Source organism: Harpia harpyja, chromosome 9, assembly GCF_026419915.1.
Source record: "Harpia harpyja isolate bHarHar1 chromosome 9, bHarHar1 primary haplotype, whole genome shotgun sequence".
NCBI classification, from domain to species: Eukaryota; Metazoa; Chordata; class Aves; order Accipitriformes; family Accipitridae; genus Harpia; species Harpia harpyja.
Genome location: NC_068948.1, coordinates 12,400,416 through 12,418,608, shown reverse-complemented (window position 1 = coordinate 12,418,608; position 18,193 = coordinate 12,400,416). Strand labels below are relative to the sequence as shown.

Sequence of the window (18,193 nt, the reverse complement as noted above, 5' to 3'; positions counted from 1 at the left end):
AAAATTGACTTAAGTACATCTGCTTTGTAGGTTAATACAAAGGTGTTAGCATTCCTGCGTTACTTGAAGTGGTTTCTGTCTTACTGTTGTGAACCACTTGGCTGTGGGCAATTCTTTTTATTCCATGATATTGATATGAGATATAGAATTATGCTAGACAGAGACTAACATGAAATGCTGTTTCTACCATACGCTTGTGAAGCGTATTGACTGAAGAAATACAATGTCTTATGTAAGTGTATTAAGAAAAGACCTTTTTTTTCATTCTTAAGTCAACGGATGGGGAGAAGGAAACAGCCATTGCTAATGTGATGTAATACTTCACGTGCTTGAAGTATTACAGTTATCTTACGTGTGTATAAAACATGTGCTTAGTTTTAACAGATGACTGCATGCAGTCTTTGAGAATTACAGATGCAACTTGCGTGATACATTTCAGTTTTCCTTCTCCAAGAATCTTTGGTCAACGTCTACACACCATGTCTGACAACTTCTGTAATGTGATGAAGGTTTGAGTAAATCTTTAACGGGTTAATACTACATTTGGTTATTAAGTGGTGGATACATAAAAGCTTTTAAAAAAAAAATAATTTTTTTTTCTTTAGGATTCTTCTGTAGATCAGCAACATACAAAGGCAAGGTCAATCATTCTGCTAACAGAAAACAACAATGCATGTCATGCACTTGGGATCCTGCACTATTTGCAGCATGCAGAAGCTGAAATTCCACCAGAACTGCATGATTTTATGGCCAAGATGCTAGAAGCTGAGGAAGATAAGAAATTTTCAAGGCCACTGTGTGCCTATCTTAAAACGTTTGGGACTTGCAAGTAAGGAAATACCAAGTTTTCTTGACACCTGTACTAACACAGGAAGGCATTATATGCCCTGAATGATGACTGCTTCTACCCTTAATGAATTTTCCTGTTGGATACTTTTATTCAAACCAGGTTTTGATCATGGTTTTTTGGGTTGGTTTTTTTTTTGTTTGTTTTTTGGTCAATGTTGCATCTGTTTCACTCTTCTTAGGTACTTTTATGAAAACACAAATATTAACACTGTTATGGAGACCAATCATACACAGTCTGACATAGAAGCATAATTCTTTATTAACTCCTACATAGATGTACTTGAGGGAACTTTAAGCCATTGTTTTGATTAGCATTCTAACTATAGTTGCACAAGGCTTGTGCTTTATTCTCTCCCCTGTCGTCTCCTTTCCTCCAGAGTGGGTAAGTAGATGATGACTTCTCTGAGCTGTGTGTAACTGGATTGTAAGTAGTGCTTGAAGGAGAAAGCTAAAGTATTCTCAGGTATGACTTCTAGCGTAGATAACTTGTTGCAAGTAACAAAAAATTCCAGTGTTAGTGTTTGTTTTACTCTGAAACAAGTGTTCTGGTGTGTTTTGTTTTGTTGTACAAACTTTTCCACCAAGAGTTTTTTGGCCATTTCTGTCTAACCCCCAGAGTCATTGGTGCTGTTTGAGACAGAGATTGAATATTGAGGGCTGATGAAATTTTAGTGTTTTAAAATTAATAAATTAAAATAAATTAAAAAATAAAGCTGTTTTAAGTCACATCAAAATAGTTTACAACTGAAAACAAAGAGCTGTCTTCTAAAACTGTTTTCTTAATGTGTAGGAGTAGAACAGCGTGTCCAGATCGTCATCAAATTAATCTACAAATAGATGTGTGCCAGAATATACCAGATAAAATTATACAAATGCCTGGATGTGTGACAGTAAGTTGTTATTATTTACCTTGGTCTTGGGTAACAATAAGACAGGTCTTAAATAGCTACTTAGCATATTACTTATTTTTTGTATTACATTAATATTACTGTAGTATGCATGCTATATCTCTTGGATATTTGTTATTTTTTAGCTTTTTTTGCTCTCTCCTTTGCATAAATAAGTGTGCCAGATTTTTCCCTTAATCCTTAGCTTGAACTGAAATTGTTTTGCAGGTGATTCTGAGTTTGCCTGAGATTTGTCTTCTGCACTAAAGATTTCTGTTCTATGGGAAGAGGGCTTAGGTTCTGTTTATACCTTCCATCTATAAATTGAGACGATATACCAAAATTAACAAAGGTTAAAGTTCCTATAAACTTTTATTATATTTATTGTAGAGGAAACATAAATTAATCTTTTGGAGTGAAGAGAAGTTGAAGTGGAAGATGATGCGTGTTTTGTTGGAAGTGAGGATTTTTTCTTAGCTGACGTGTTCACACAAACTTGCTGAAAAATGAGCATATTCTTGCCTTGTCATTTGAAACTAGTATTTTCATTTGTAGTATCCACAGAAAATGGGATACAGCTCTTCCCTTGTCTTCTACATGGAACAGTTATTTCCTACTCTAAGATGTCAGTGCTTTTTGAAAACCATTGTGATATAGAATGGTGTTCTAAATAGATTTTTTTTTTTTAATAGTTTCACAATCGTGAAACATTTATGGTTATTGGGTTGACTTTGCTATGGTGGTTCTTTACATCCCACTAACAGTTTGTATCTCCAGGTCTCTTCACCTGGCTTTTTAGTCTCTTCTATACTGGAGTGTCTTCCTGTACAGCAGTATTGTACAGTCTCTGTCGTCTCCTTGCTGGACGACGATTGCTGAGGGCAAGTGTTTAGATGTTGGTGCTTCCTTCCAAAGTTAGCACTTAGGTCTAAGAAGTGCTGGATGCCTTACATTTGGATGAGCTGCTTCTGCCTTCTTCCTGCCTTCTTCCTGTCCTGTCTTTTGCAGAATTCAGGTGCCTTCAGGTCATGCAGTTAATGGGTGTTATCCATTCCCAAAAGTCATAGGTTGTCAGAATAGAAAATAAGGAGAACTGGGTGGATTCTTTGGTGTTACTCCATTTCTGCCTAATAAATAAGCTTTTGTTGGTAGGTAAGAGTTCAAACCTTTTGACAACCTTATGTATATCTGGTTTTGGTGCTGGATGGATTTGCTGGATTTAGTGGACAGATTTCATGATGCTCTTGTTAGAAATTTGCAGTTACCTGGGGTGCACTCAAGACAGCAGTTGTGGCCTCTTACATTTCCTTATCTATTTCTGCTGACTGCAGAGCCTGGGTGTCTGTCCTACAAATCAGTTACCACTTTAAGTATTCACTTTCTGTTTTTTGTTTGGAACCCAGTCTAATGTTTCCTTCCTTTAAGTACCTCAAGTTGCATTGTGCTTTTTTAGGATTTTTAAGTGGAAATTACCTTTCTGGTCCTCTTACTACCATGTCTGGCCTCATACATGCAGCTGTATCTTAGTATTTCTGCCTGGCATGATCCTTTGGATGGAATGGACCCAGTACTTTATGCATTGGTGTTGATAGTAGTATATTCATAGTTTTTCATTTAAGTAATTTTAGTGCAAAAAGAGTGAAGGCCTCGTGCTTCCCCAGTCAGTTCTTCTAAAACTTGCTGTAAGTTGGAGAACACTTAGAATTAAGCTTGAATGGTGTGAAATGTCTTAGTGGTTAGTGGCTTGGCAGGTAATAGTATAGTTCACTCTTTGTTCATTTCAGTGGAATACCACCAACTGAGACCTAACAGTTCTTGCTCTATAAATTTGTCCACTGTTAACTGGACAATGGGCGGTTAGTATTATTCATAAGATTATGAACAATATAATAACTCATAATCTTCTGAAATGTGTGTATGCAGCAGCATCTGTTACCTCTTTGGGCTGGAAAGAGGGAGGTGATCTTGAATACGAAAACTTATATTTCATTAATTTAAGAAATCATCCGGTCCTCCTCTTTTCTAATGTATTTTATGCTTTCAGATACTGCCTCTCCACATTGTAAATGCAACAAACTACTTTGGTCGAATAGTAGATAAACAAAAGGACCAATATACAATTCTTGCTGAAGAAATTAATGAGTATTTTAAGAAACCTAGTAATAAAACTACTGTTAAAAACGTGGAGAAGCTGGCGTTTTATGGATTATGTGAGAAAACACTTTTTCACAGGTAAAAATATTGGGTTTTTTAAATTATTCATGTGCACTTTTTAATGCAAAGTAATTTAAAACTTTCACTGTTTAGTTAAAAAAAGTCAACCCGCCCCCAAAAACAGCAAAAAAATCTCTGCTTTTCCAATCACTTTTTAAAAAGCTATCGCATACTCTCTTTAAGTTACGAAATGGAAAACAGAATGACTACCCACATGCACACACACAGTTAAATATTTTGCTATGAAAATACCTTTTTTTAATCTACTCTTGTTTAAAAAAAAAAACCAACAAAAAAATACTTCTTACAACTGATGATGTGAATAATAATTCTGTGTTTCTCCTCCTGCTGTATGAAGGGTTCAGGTACTAGAGATTTCCCCAAAAGAGGAGGAAAATTTGTTCTTTAACGTCAAAATTAAATACATAGACGAAGGCAGAACAAGTCAAGTTCAGAGCTATCAGCTGCTTCACTTACCTGCAAAGTTTCAATGTCTGCCACCTCAGGCTGTGGAATTTGTAGTTTGTAGAGTGAAACCCATTGATAATGAAATTGAATGGAACCCAAAGGTAATATGTACCAGGTTTTGCATGGTATTTCCTTTATGTTCTTGAATTTCTCTGTGTGTGTTATTTTCTACAAGATGACAGTTACGAACTGCAAATTTAGTTACCAAATTTCATTGATTATTAGTAATACCAATAAATATCTGCTATTGGGCCAAGTTGTAAGAAGTCAGTTTTCTTGTTTGTCTTCCTACAAAATAATAAAGTGAAATTTTATGGGATTTTCTTCTCTGATTTAAATGGCTTCTTCAAAGAAGAACAAGTTATTGCTGCTTTTGAATCTGTGGGGAGTAACAGGGGAAGGTTAACCTTTGTAAATTGACCTGTGTTTGAGTATTCTTCCATTAGGGAAGCTCCTTCCTTAAAGGCTAATACTATTTTATCCTACAGTAAAGTTGGAGTATTTCACTAGTTTACTCAAAACTGGTTTTATTTATTGAATACCCTTTTCATTGTTAAGATCAGGAGATTGTTTCATTATAATTAAAATAACTGTAAAGTTATGTTGGTATACATATCAAGTGCAGTGAAAACTTGTTTTTCCTAGGTAACTCATTATATTCATCACAAAATTAAAGGAAAACTACATGAAGCAAAAATAGTACATACCTTGGGAAATACAGCTTGGGTTGACCCAATGGTAGGTATAGAATTGTAGCATTACAAAATATTTGTATCTAAACTCCTTTACAACAAGAGCACCCATTCTTCTCTTTCTTTCTGTCCATTCCTATTTTAATTTAATTCTACATGGTATTCACATAGTACTGTTGGTTATTTTACTGTGATGGTGTCTGAGTACTGGAACAGGTTGCTCAGAGGCTGTAGAGTCTCCATCCTGAGAGATACTCAGAAGTAATCAGGACATGGTCCTGGGCAGCTGACTCTAGGTCACCCTGCTTGAGCAAGGGGGTTGAACAAGATGACCTCCAGAGGTCCCTTCCAACCTCAATTGTTCTGTGATATATCTATCTTGTGTGTGTGTGTGTGTATATATATATGTATATATCTTGTGTGTGTGTGTGTATATATATACTTGTATATAGATGGAATACATGACTTAGACTTGAACTTTAAATCTGGAGAGCTGAATATGCCCCAGTAATAGAGCACCAAATTAATTATAAATGTAATCCAAACTATTCCACAAAGTTCATAACAAAAGTATATTTTGGAAGTACTAGTTTTTAGGGCTTTGTCTTGTAAAATCAATTCGGTAGTTCCTCACACATTCCTCTGAAAGAATGAAACTTTGATCCTCCAAGATTGCTGATACCTAAGACCTCTTATACTAGACTTAATTTATTCTGTTTATATTTCTAAATATATGTTGTCTTTTATGGTTCTTGCACTGGTTTACAGTTAGTTTTAGTCTAAATTTTTCTGCAAATTAAAAAACACTTTCAAGCTTTTTTTTCCCTTAGTTTCTTGATCAGAAAAAGAGGAATGGGTGCTCTTGTTCTCGGACTTTTTTTTTTTTTTCCTTTTTTTACAATTTTATTTACGCTAACATCTAGAAGACTTCTTGGTTTTGCAGAGTGTTAATGTGTAGTGTTGTGTGTTTTTCTTCATAAACTGAATTTCCTTCTGTCAGCATTCAAAAGAGGACCTGTAACCATCATTTGGGTATGAAGGCTGTGATTCTGACCTTTCAGATGAGTAAGATTGTTTGTTTGTTTACACCTTCTCATTGCAGTAATCTCAGACATGCAATGAAATTGCTTTAATAATTGGTGTTCTCAGAGTTGATTTTTTTTTTTTTAGGTTTTCCTGAAATTAAAATTTTGCAGTTGGTGCCACATTTCTGTTGTTCTGTCATTTCCCTGGCCTGTAAGAAAGGCAGTACTGGCCTGGACCAAGCATTCCTGTTGCTAGTGCTAACTGGAAGGGGGTAGCTAGGGAAAAGTTAGAGTATGTCATCCATGCGATGATGTTTCCTCTAAGTATTCTTCTGTTCTCCCAAAACTTTGCAGGTAGGAGATTGCCTTAGGGCTGTGTTTTATTTGAAAGGAGATTTTTTTTGAAAGGCAGGAATCTATTCTGACAGTTACATCAAAGGACAAAAAATCAAGTGCCTTTTAAGCCTTTGCTAACAGCATGAACAAGCAAGTTGCATTTTTATGATGTCTATTAAGAAATAACTTCATTTTATGAGCAAGGAGTTCTGTGAAGAATTGTTATCAAAGATAGCTCACAAGTTGAGGGGTTTGTGGGGGTTGTTTTTGTTTTGTTTTGTTTTTATGGTCTGGACAAGTTCATCAGAAGGGCCTCCCTATATCTCAGGATTGTGATGTGCCTCTTGTGGCTGCTTGGTCCTGCCACAGAGTACAGTTATTCCTGTGTTTTGGAATGTATCATGCTATGTTTTCCATCTGATCATTCAGTCAGCTGAAAAACAAAGTGGAAAGAGAAATGATCTGGAAGTAACTCTCATTAGTAGCTTCCTTTCCCATATGGTATATCTCAACCTTTCTCCCAATTTCTATGCTTTTGGTTTTGTTTAGGTTTTGGGTTTTGTTACCATGCTCACCACCTCCCCTCCCCACCCCAGCAGTTTTATTGTTATTTGGGTCTAGAAGTTATTCTAGCTATGTGGTGTGGATTTTGGCTGTAAGTTGTGTAATCAAGGCTAGGATTGTTTACTTCATTGCCATCTTGGTTCTGTTAAATGGAACTAGCTACTAGTTACTTGAGCCATTATCACAACAAAGAAGGTGGTGATACTTTGGAAACAGTTAAACATGGCTAGGCTCCTGTTTGAGGATCAGAGAAAATGAATTGCTTACAGGTATAAATAAATTGGGAAGTTTAAAGTTTTACTTAAAGAACAGCTTAGAGTTGGGAGAGAGACCATTTATGAACTATGGTTTCCATTTAGTATGTTTTATAATTCAAGGTCCGGGTTACCAGGCTTTCAGATTTGAAGATGTCGGTCAATGAATACAACGTTCGATCTGAGATTTTGTCTACGGGTCTGGGAACTGATAATCCAGAACATATAACACAACTTCAGAAGTTGTGCGGACACATAAAAGTGTTAGATGATGTAAAGAACTTGGAGCCTTTGTAAGTGTTTACAAATTTTTTTCAGCATATACTTCACTAAGAAAAAAATTCTGTTATTTAATTTTAACTGGATATTTTCATGATTAATATTACTGAATGTGATTCTCATTTAAGCACAGAGATAATAGTGTTTGTGATATGTCTGCTTTCCTTTAACTATTCATTAGCCATATAACCATCGTGGAAAAATACCAATTCTAGAAAATTTTAAACTAGTATTTGATGTGGATAGTCAAGTTTATCATAAAACTGTGTAGTCTGAATTCAAATTCTCTTATCTTTTATTATGATCAGTGGCTTTTTTGAATGCTTACCAGTCAGTACATAGTACCAGTCAGTATGGTAGAGCATACTATTGGTGTTTGTACAACTGCAGAGTTCAAGCTGGAAAAGGTAAACAGTTTATTTTAAAAGGATTAGGGTCATACAACTAATGAGTATGACTAGATGATGGTTTTTGCAGTAACAGCACTGTACAGTTGTGGCTTTTTTTCCTTGCCTTGTAAACTTTAGAACTGAGTAAATGCTGTATGTGGTAAAAGGGCATATCTCATTGTGGTCTGTCCTGGATCCTAGGACCCTTAATTTAAAATGCTTATGAGCAAGACATCTGTAGCTTTTTTGTTGTGGCCTCTGTGTGGCACCTTGTTCAGGAGTTTCTTTAGCCACTTATTCTTCAGTTTGGAGAGCCATCGTTGAAAATATAATTTAAATGCTGTTGTCTGACCAACAAAGTTTTTTTAATATTTACAAGGAAGAGGGAAATCTCAAATTTTTTCTTTCAGGGAGTAAATACTGCTTCATAAACAAAAAAAGGTCCCTGGAATACCAGCATGGGCACTGAATGTGTTGTCTTAGGGTTAGGCAAGTTAATTAAGGCTGCTGTTTCTGTGGCTTAGCCAATCAGCAAGATGAGGAAGCCTAACCTCCTCCATAGTCCACTTCCATCTTAAATTGAAGTTCCTGCATTTCTATCTAGAACTGTACCAGAGTTTAATCTTAGCGAAAGGATTTGGTTTTTCCCATATTTTGTTCAACCTTAAAAATCAGTATTTGAGAACAGTGTTTGCACTGTCGATGTTTGGACGGCTGTTTTTTCAGGTTTTATTCCTTATAGAGGAGACTCAGGCTTTGAGGTTTCTGTTACCTCAGGCACAATCTTTTTGAATTTATTTCTTCTTTCATGCTGTTACTGAACAGAAAGGTTGGTAACTTTCTAATGGTCACCAGAGCATGTAGTGCCAGAGACCAGACAACTTGATTGTGGTGCTGTGTGTGACAGTTCCATCTCAAATATCTGTAATGCAACTGCATGGATTACTTTTTCTAGATTCACTAAGCCTGATACTACTGTTGAAACATTCAGAACTGACTGCAGTCTTTTTTAGTAAGGTACTAGTTAAATAAAGGGGACTGAAAGAGCTCCCCTAAGGTGAAATTGACTGAGTAAGTCCACTTCTGTTTTTTTGCAAGAATATCTTCTCCCTGTTAAAGAATATGCATCGTTACATGTTGATTATGCAGATTTTGGGTGCTTCATTGCAGATTTAAATTTCATAGAAGAAATTTATACTTCTTAGTATGTGGCACATCACTTTGCTTCCCCTTAGTCTGTGCTAGTTCAACAAGCATTCTGTATTACTCTGTTTTTGTCTAGGATTTGTGTGTGCAATGTGGTAGTCTCTTACCAATTGTCCTTCATGGCTATGAGTATGGCTCGTTACTTAACAGGTACCTGTAATACTTATATCGTCCTGTTTTTCTCTGGTCATGATAATTGCATCAAAGAATGCTTCTGCCCAGTAAAAGATTTTCTAAAATAACACAAAGATAAAGAATTCTTTTCATGTTATTTTGAAAACAGTCATTTCTCTCTGAACTACTTGGTGAATTGCCTATGTTGCAGAACTCCTCCTGACATCAGCAGCCCAAACCCCCTCCCATTAGTTCATCAAGCAGCGCTCAGTATAGTGGGTAAGCTTTCGTTCTTTTGGCTCAGCCATTCACTTCAATTACATGTCCTTGCTAGAGGGTGCTGGTCTCTCTGTGATTGTTCATCAATCTCCCTCTTCTTAGTTCAAAAGCCAACAAGATTCTTCAGTTAATTAAATGCATGTAGTTTGTCATGTGCAGTGCAGGATCTTATCTCTGTGACCAGAATGAAAGTGGTGTTCTAATTCTCTCACAGATATTAACAGTCTTCTAGACCAGCAGACCTTAGCATATGTAGGCTGCACAGCCTTTCAGGCAAGCTTGGCATAGTCACAATTTTGCATGTTGTAAACAGCACTTGTCAGCAAGATCAAGTTCAGTTTTAATTGCCTTAACAAACATTTTTGTCCTGGGAAGAAAATGGCTCACATCTTCATCTCCAAGGTGACATGGACTATGGATATAAGCAGTATCCTTGCTTTGGGATAATCCATCACTTATGAATAAAGCCATTCTGTCTCTGGGCCTTCTCTCCAAACTTTTTTTATGATAATGGAGGAGGTTGTGGCCCATCTCTAATGCATAGGCAGCTCTCTAATTTACTACCTTGTTGACTGTTCAATAGATGCACAATCAATGCAGTAGATCCTTCAGTCTCTTTACATGATCTTCAGATATTGTCCTACGAAGACTTGACAAATACTCCAGTCACTCCTGATTAATGGTGTTTGAGAAACACAGGCTGTCTTTCATTGCAAGGGTTTCCACAGTTGGAGAGGTACTAGGCCTAGGTTGATAAGTGGGGTTTTTGGCAGGAGTATCTTCTACCTGTTGCAGAATATGCAGTTACATGTTAGTTGTGTCGATTTTGGGTGCTTCATTGCAGACTCCATGTACGAGGCTTTTGTCTAACTTTATTTGCCCAGTTTTCAGCCTCTTACCAGCTTGGTGAGGCACTTTCTTGCCTGATGGCTGTTTTTAGGGTTTCTGTGTGGCATGTGAGTAATTAAACATTTCTGTAGAACTTTGGGTGCTTTAATGTAAGATTAGACTCTCTCAGACTTTGGCTTTCCAAAGCTATTCAGTAAATCATAGGAGACCCTTTTAAAAAAAGTGTGTGGTTCCTTCAAGTATGTAACTCAGAAATAGTTTCTAAAAATACTCTAAGTTGAACTTGCTGTGCTGTATTTTACCTAGCCTCAAAGAATTGTTTAGTCGAGATTACTCAGAAAAGCCGATAAGCATTTTTTGAAGTTGGAAGTGGTTAAATGTATCTCTCATTCAAGATTAAAATTACTTTAATCTTACTAATTTACCTCCAAAATAATTAAGATAAGCTGTGTCAGTTCTGAATAAAGATGACTGCACAGATATTTAATACTGAATCTACAATATGAATTAATTTAAAAGTTAGTATTTATTTATGCAGACTGAAACATTAGGTGATGGCTGACTAGACTGGTTTCAGTCCTCTTAATGCCACTAGGTGTTTGGAGGTAATGGAAGAAAGTATTTTTCCATTGAACAGATGACTCACTGTTCCAATATTATGCAGTGCTGTGTTCTTTTAAGTAATATTTTGACAGAGACTTCCAAGGCTGTTGCAGAACAGAGGGTTGTGGTGCCTATCTCTGAGCTCTCAAGTAGATTGACTCTGTTGGAGTGTTTCCTGAATCTTGAGTCCAGCTAGTGAAGCCCCTAGCTGTACAGCTGGAAAACCAGAGGTCTCTTAGTAATAGGTGAAGAACTTTGAGTATTCTGAAATTTTTACTTTTTCCAAGTCAAAATGAAATACAACCAAAAAGCTCCCAGACCTACTGGAATTCTTTGTGAAAAGGAATAATTTTCCTATCTAGGTCTATCACACACAGTAAGGCAAATAGATTTTTGTGATTCAAAGGAGATGCTGGTACCATCAGAATTTTAAATGTTCTCCTAACTTGGATTTCTGTATAAATGCTTCTTACTGAGTTACTGAAGTTCAGCAACCCTGTGGTGAGATTTACGGTTAGCTAGAAGTGCATTTTATTATATTTTTTTGTATATATTAGAAGGAAAAACTTAACTTCAAAAGAATTTCCAACTATGGTTTAGAATCCTTTAAATATTAAACATATTTAAACCCTTTATTTTAAAAATGTCTTTTTCTGTGTTCAGAAGCATAAAGGAGGATACAGCTGGTCCAAAGAATGTGTCCAATCCACAGAGTATGTCAATACAAGAAAATTCTACTGAAAACTGTAATTCTTCTAAAATTACTTTTGGGGATCATCAGTGTGGTAAACCTTTTCATTATTTCCAAAAATTTTTAAAACCTAATTAAATTTAGCTGCTTAAATGTCAACCTAAAAGTCACTTCACCAAATGCAGACTTCTCTGAGTGTACAGAATAGCACAATATAGCTAATGTTTACAATAAGCCACAAATACCTTGTAGTTAGCAGCCTGGAGATGCTGCGAGAGTAAGCCCTGTTAATATAGCTGTATTACTATTTGGGAAATATTCTGTCCTTCAGAGACTCAGAATTGTTTGGCTCTGAATGGAATGTGTGAGCAGGAAATCTCTCCTGTGGAGAGGATGAGCATTTTCCTCTCAAAGGCCATAAGGTTTAAGGAAGTTGAAATATTGAAATATGAAGTAAATAACAGCATTGTTCTCTGGGAGGTTTTTTTTTTTTTCCTTTTTAATCTAATGCTCAAGGATGTGGTATTTAGTCAGTAGAAGCTTAAAAGCACATGGCTTTGTCTGTCATAGAAGGGGGACAGAGGATGATCTAGCAGCAGCTGGCATGTGAGTTTGGAGCAATGAAAGCTGAGTGATTAAAAAGTTTCAGCAGACAGAAGTCAAATAAGATCCTGGAATGCTTATCATAGAAGGCTTTTTTTCCTGGTGTAGTAGAGTGACTGTACTGCCATGTTTCAAGCTGTGATGGTAACATCAGTATTAGTTGTTTCATCCCTGAAACGCTTAGTCAATTTCTAAAGTGACATGTTTCAGGTTTCAAATAAATAATGTCTTGAAACCTTTACCTGACCTTGGAAAATTGCATTTTTTGATGGGTTTTTTAATTTTCTCATACCAACTATAATATTCTTTTCAGTTGCATTATTAACTTTATTAAATCTTTCCAAATAGGAAGTACCCAATATAAATGCCAAATACAATCTTGCAGTAGTAATTTGATTGCTAGCAAGTTATTTTTATGATGGTACTGGGGTATTCTGGAAGTATCTGGTTTCTATAGTATAGATAAGTATAAAATATCTTTCTGAATTTCTTATTTTTAGATGGTGGTGTAGCTCAAACTAAGGAAACAGAAGACTCTACCCTGCATCAGCATAAATGGTACAAAAATTCAGAGTGATTTGTTTGCATGCTTGCTTTTTAATGTGAACTGCCAAACAGGACAATCATCCTTACTGAGATTGTCTGATTTGTGAGTAAATAGGTATAATACAGGTGGAAGTATTCGGTTACATCAGTGTTGAGCTTGAGAGATTACTCTTGCTGTTAGATATATATGTATATATACACACATCATCTTGTAAATTCCTTAATTTAAATTCCTCTTTTGCTTACTCCTGGAAGCTAACACTACCTATTGAAATTACGTACATAATTTTTTATTAGACACCATAGTACTGGGAAGTGAATGAAAACAAACACTTTTTCAGCTCAGTCCATGGGTATAAACTCTGACTTGCACTTGTCTGGATTATGTTTTAACCAAAGACTGTCGTATTTTGAGGTCTAAATTGTAACTCCTACCCTTCTGTCTCTGTGTATAGGTATTTAATGAGGTGAATCAGTACTGTGTCTCTCCCCTTAATGTGATTCTGTTCTTAAAAAAGAAAAAAAAAAAATCTGTTTTTATTCTGAGAATGTGTGTGCAACACAAAATTGTGGCCCATTTCCTTTTTTATTTTTTTGGTTTTTGGTGTGGTGGTGGTGGGTGGGTGTTGGTGATGGGTTTTTGTTTGTTTGAAATTGGATTAATTATCCTTATTCCTTTGTGGAGAGGACAATTTCTGTTGATAAATAATTTGAGAAGCATGCAGTGGAAATGGATGCTAGGTTTGTTTTTGATTATGAATATGCTGAGGGACATCTTAGGTGTGGTTTGCGGGCAAAGTCAACAGATAGTAGATCCTGAGAAGTTTTTTAATTTCTTACACACTTTGAGACTAGGCAGTGCTTCCCTTTTGGTAGCTTATTCTTTTTCTTCTACCTATTAATGCTAGCTATGGGTGACTAACACTTTCTTGTGCAAGTACCGGAAGTATTTTGTATTTAGCCTATTGGAAAAGTTCTTGGTAGGGTGATTGAGTCCATATGTATCTCCTTCTGCAGCTTGACTAGCACAGTTTAAGATCCTCTCCATTATGTAATACATGTTGAGGTATGGCTTAGCAGTTAAGTTAGTGAGGGTTTGGATATGACTGAGGGTACAGTAAGGGGACTAACCTGAGTGAATGGATATTGTAGTCTGCTAAGAGGATTTATCTTTCACTGGTTAAAACCTTTCAGCATTTTGGGGTAAGTTTGCGGAATAAGTGGTTGAAAATCTTGATGAGAAATGTGTATTTGTGTCTGTGGTCAGTTGAAAAGTTTACTTTGTCTTTCAGAGGTTGGTCTTGCTACTGTTACCTTTTCTTTTGTCATTTCAAGATTAGGCTATGATAGCATCCTTAAACGAGGCAGTAAGTTTGATTCCTTTAGATATCAAAGTTAATAGAGTGTGTCTCCCCACTTGAACTAGTAGATGGGCTACCCCAAAGACTGAGATTGCAGTGCTTTTGTAGCAAGTTTGGCTGATGTCCTATCATGTGCTTTCCTGACACTGTTATTCAGTGTCAAATTATCACAGTTGAGTACACCTACAGATGCTGAAACTTAGCTGGTTGGTTGTAACCTAATGGGAAAATTCTGACTGTATGTGAGACTGCTTCTCTAAAACTCAGTTGTTTTCTATTTTGGAAAAAATCCAATTAAACCTCCTTTATTTTAGCTTTTATCCAGAAATAAAGTGGTTTCAAAATGAAGAGACTGTTACCGTGAAGGTAAAAATAGCAAGTGTAGCTGACTGTAAATGTGAGTTCTCTAAAGAGAAGGTGGTTTTCAGGTAGGTCTAAGAAATTTAAGTATAATAAACAAAATGTTTGACTGTCAGCTTGCATTTAACTTTTTAAAACTTATTTGTAATGTAGTGCTTGTTCAGGAGACAAACTTTATTTGGCTGACATGGAGCTGCATCAATATATACTTGCAGAAAAGTCTACATGTGTGATTAAGGATAAAGAGGCTATTATTGTTCTTGTAAAAGAGAAAAAAGGAGCATGGTGCAAATTACTGAAGAACAAGGTGAAGTGGAAATTAATTTGAGAGTTACTGAATTCACTGTGCATCAGTGCAGGTATTTCAAATAATGTTTTTGTCAACAGAATCCTCACGTCTCTCTTGATTTTGAACACTGGGAAGATTTTGAAGATAAAAACCCTTTTCCAGTTGGTAAGGAATGAATGAATCAATGTTTACAATGCATAAAATGATTAGCATCCTTATTTTTGCATAGGCTATATTTGAAACAATCGTTTATTTCAGATACGTGACACTTAGCTAGCTTGCTCAAATTCTCTGAAAACTCATGAGAGGACCTCTAATAGTGAACTGTAGGCAGCAGGGTATTTTTCTATCCCAATAGCACAGACAAAAAGCAGCTTGAAGTAGTTTTTTAGTGTTTTGGTCTGGTTTGTAGTCTAACGTGTGGGGTTTTATCTTGGTTTTGATTTTTTAATATTACTACATATTTGTTCTGAAGCTCTTGTTTTTTCTTGCTTTATAAATGTTAATTTGCTAATTACTTCTAGGTACTAAAAAACTGTATTGCCCTGCTGCAGTAACGGAAGAATTGGTTGAGTCCTCAGAAGACAGTGAAACAGAAAGTGATGAGTAATTTGTAGACAGATCTTTTTCCTCTGATAAGAATTATGCTTCAAAATAGTGTCTCTTGCATGAGTGTTTTCCACTAAAATTGATGAAACTAAACACGTAGGTTGCAGAACTGTCCTTAATTTTAGGAGGAAAATAGTGAACCAACTCCTTAGCTTTGGGCTCTGACAATCTGAAGAAATCCTCCATAGAAGAACATTGTGTATGTTTTCCAGTGCCTTCACTTTAAAATTGTTGGCTTTAATGATGATGTGCATATATGTATGTCTGCTGTCCAAACACATCTAAAGGTTTAAACTTGTGTTATGAAGCAGTTGAATTCATTAGTGATTACAGAGCTTCTAGTTTACTTTATCTGAGTGAATTTGCTGTGTTAGCAATGGTTAGTAATTTTTGAAGTTTCACAAATCCTGATGATCTGTCGATTGTTTCTACCATAACCTTCGCATTCACACAGTATCAGTTTGTTGGCAATCATGACGTTTGTCAGTTCTGCATCAAGAAATGATGCCTCAACTCCAGTGGCAATTTTTTGCACTAGATTGGGAACATGTTGACTTGGTATGAAATACTGTACAGTGCAGCTCACTGTAGTAACTAACTGCTGTACAGCTTTTGTGGAACGAGCACTGTGATAGTAGATTTGGTATTTGTTTTCAGTTTGACGTTTTCACTTTTCATGAATGCTCTTATTTCATTCCCTCTTATTTCATGTATCTAAAACTTTTCTTGTTTGCAAATGAACAATAAAATTTTGCCTGTTTAGCACTAAGGCTTTGCCTTTTAATATACCATCTTCCACTAAATAATTTTTTGCTGTTAGATTAGTGCACATCCAGAACATTTTGCAGCAAAATAGTGATGTAAAATATATTTATAATAAGTTAATCTGGTATCGATCTCTTTGCATCTGTAGATTTTAAAGCACGTTAGTTTCCCCAACATAACTATATGGTGATTTAGAATAGAGATGAGACTTTACAGATTTATTTTAAGAAGCCTAAAATATTGTTGTGTTCTTGACTGGGAAGAATATACTTGCTTGTTGGGGATTATTCTTTCAAGGAACATTGGGATGCCTTTACTTCAAGAATGGGAGGAGGACTGTATTGTTTACACTGGCAGTTACAGGTTTTCTAGTATTAGCATATAATAAAGCTGCTTCTTTCTGAATATTTAAGAATATTGCTGATACCAGTGGAAAACCGCCATGTGACAGAAGCAGTTGTAATTGTTGATGTATGGCTAAAATTTTAGTGCTGTTGGGAACCTGAATACAGCTGAGCTTATGTATAACTTTCACTCGGGTACAGGTACTTGCAAAGCTGTAACAGTTGTAAAAGTACTTAAGGAAATAGCTAACATAACTGTATTTTGGTCTTGTTCTGCATTATGATGCAAAGAGACGACTGTCAAATCGCCTAACTAGAAAAAAAAAAAAAGAGTGATGGGGCAGGATTTTTTCCTTTGCGTGTTTTGTTCTTTGACTTGTCTGATATCTAAATACAATGTAAGGTGATTTTTCTGCTGGTAGATAAATCTAGTGGGTTATTTAATAGACATAAATTACCTGTAATTTTTGTTTGAAAAATAAGACACCCTATATGAGGTAGAAGCAAAAGCTAGTTTTAGTCATAACGTCCTTAGCAGCTGCCAAGAGCCAGTCTATAAAGAACTGTGTAAAAAATGTAGCAGTACATTCCAAGAATATTCTTTTGGCCTCAAGCAATTTTTGATCAGGGTCTTCATGAGGAAGATGTTTTCTGTGGACTTACTTGAATTAGTTCGGTTGAATTTTGGAACATAAGTCAACTTCTAACATTTCTCCTGCACTAAGGAACTCAGTAGTCAAACAACATATTTTGTGAAGAAATATTTTTTTCTGTGTTTTGAAGCTATCCCTGCTCCATCTGCTTGAAATCCTGTACCCTCTGTAGTTGGAACAGATAGCTTGCTTTTCCCATTTTCTTGTCACTTTATGACTCTGCCCATGAACCTCTGTCATATTTCCCATCATCCCCAATCAGGTGTCTCCATTTCAGCCTTCAAAATTGTAGATATTCATTCCTCATACAAGTTTTCTATTTCTTTGGTCTCTCCCTGAACCGTATGGTTCTTCTGTTTGAAGTGATGTTCTTAGCAACTGGAGTAGAGGAACAGCAGTTGTAATAGTGTGACTGGGACAAAACACTGTGGCAAGTAGGCACTTTATATGTAATGACATAATTACAATTTTTTTGTTCTCCATTGCCTTCCTTAGTCACTCTTAACCCTCTTTTTGCTTTTGTTTTACCCCGATTGCACATGAAACTGGTATTTTCATGGATATGACAATAATAACAAAATCTCCTTCAAATGAATCAGATCCCGTTGTTTTTATATGCACCTTTTGGTATTGCTTTTCCATGTAGGTAGATCCAAAATGAAATTATATAGGACCTTAAGTTTTATTTATTTCTTTGTAGCTGCAGGATGATAGAAATAGCTTCTTTAGTTGAATTTGCTAGGCTAGAGTTAGTATGGACTTAGGATCTTAAGCCAGTTGCCTAATAGTCTTGTGTTATATATTTAGGATGAATGTGCTTGGAACTTGTTGAGAGGACTTGTGCTTTCAGTATAAACAGTCCTTCTCAAATTAATCACTTTAAAATATTGACAAGTGACTTGCTAAAAATCCTTTCTTTATCCATTTGCACAGAGGGAAAATAGTAGTAAAGAATGTTACCTAG

The 18,193-nt window shown here is 35.8% G+C and overlaps 1 protein-coding gene across 1 annotated transcript in view; it reads left to right on the top strand.

Moving 5' to 3' along the window:
• TDRD12 (tudor domain containing 12) overlaps positions 1–16,245 on the top strand; it is a 39,568-nt gene extending 23,323 nt beyond the window's left edge. Inside the window, exons 18-30 of the mRNA XM_052797888.1 lie at positions 376–509; positions 606–829; positions 1,640–1,739; positions 3,781–3,968; positions 4,309–4,519; positions 5,064–5,156; positions 7,413–7,582; positions 11,672–11,793; positions 12,803–12,860; positions 14,524–14,637; positions 14,723–14,876; positions 14,957–15,023; positions 15,383–16,245. Of these exons, the coding sequence (XP_052653848.1) occupies positions 376–509; positions 606–829; positions 1,640–1,739; positions 3,781–3,968; positions 4,309–4,519; positions 5,064–5,156; positions 7,413–7,582; positions 11,672–11,793; positions 12,803–12,860; positions 14,524–14,637; positions 14,723–14,876; positions 14,957–15,023; positions 15,383–15,468 (1,721 nt within the window). The 3' untranslated portion in view covers positions 15,469–16,245. The remainder of the gene's footprint in view (positions 1–375; positions 510–605; positions 830–1,639; positions 1,740–3,780; positions 3,969–4,308; positions 4,520–5,063; positions 5,157–7,412; positions 7,583–11,671; positions 11,794–12,802; positions 12,861–14,523; positions 14,638–14,722; positions 14,877–14,956; positions 15,024–15,382) is intronic.
• Positions 16,246–18,193: the final 1,948 nt, after the last annotated feature.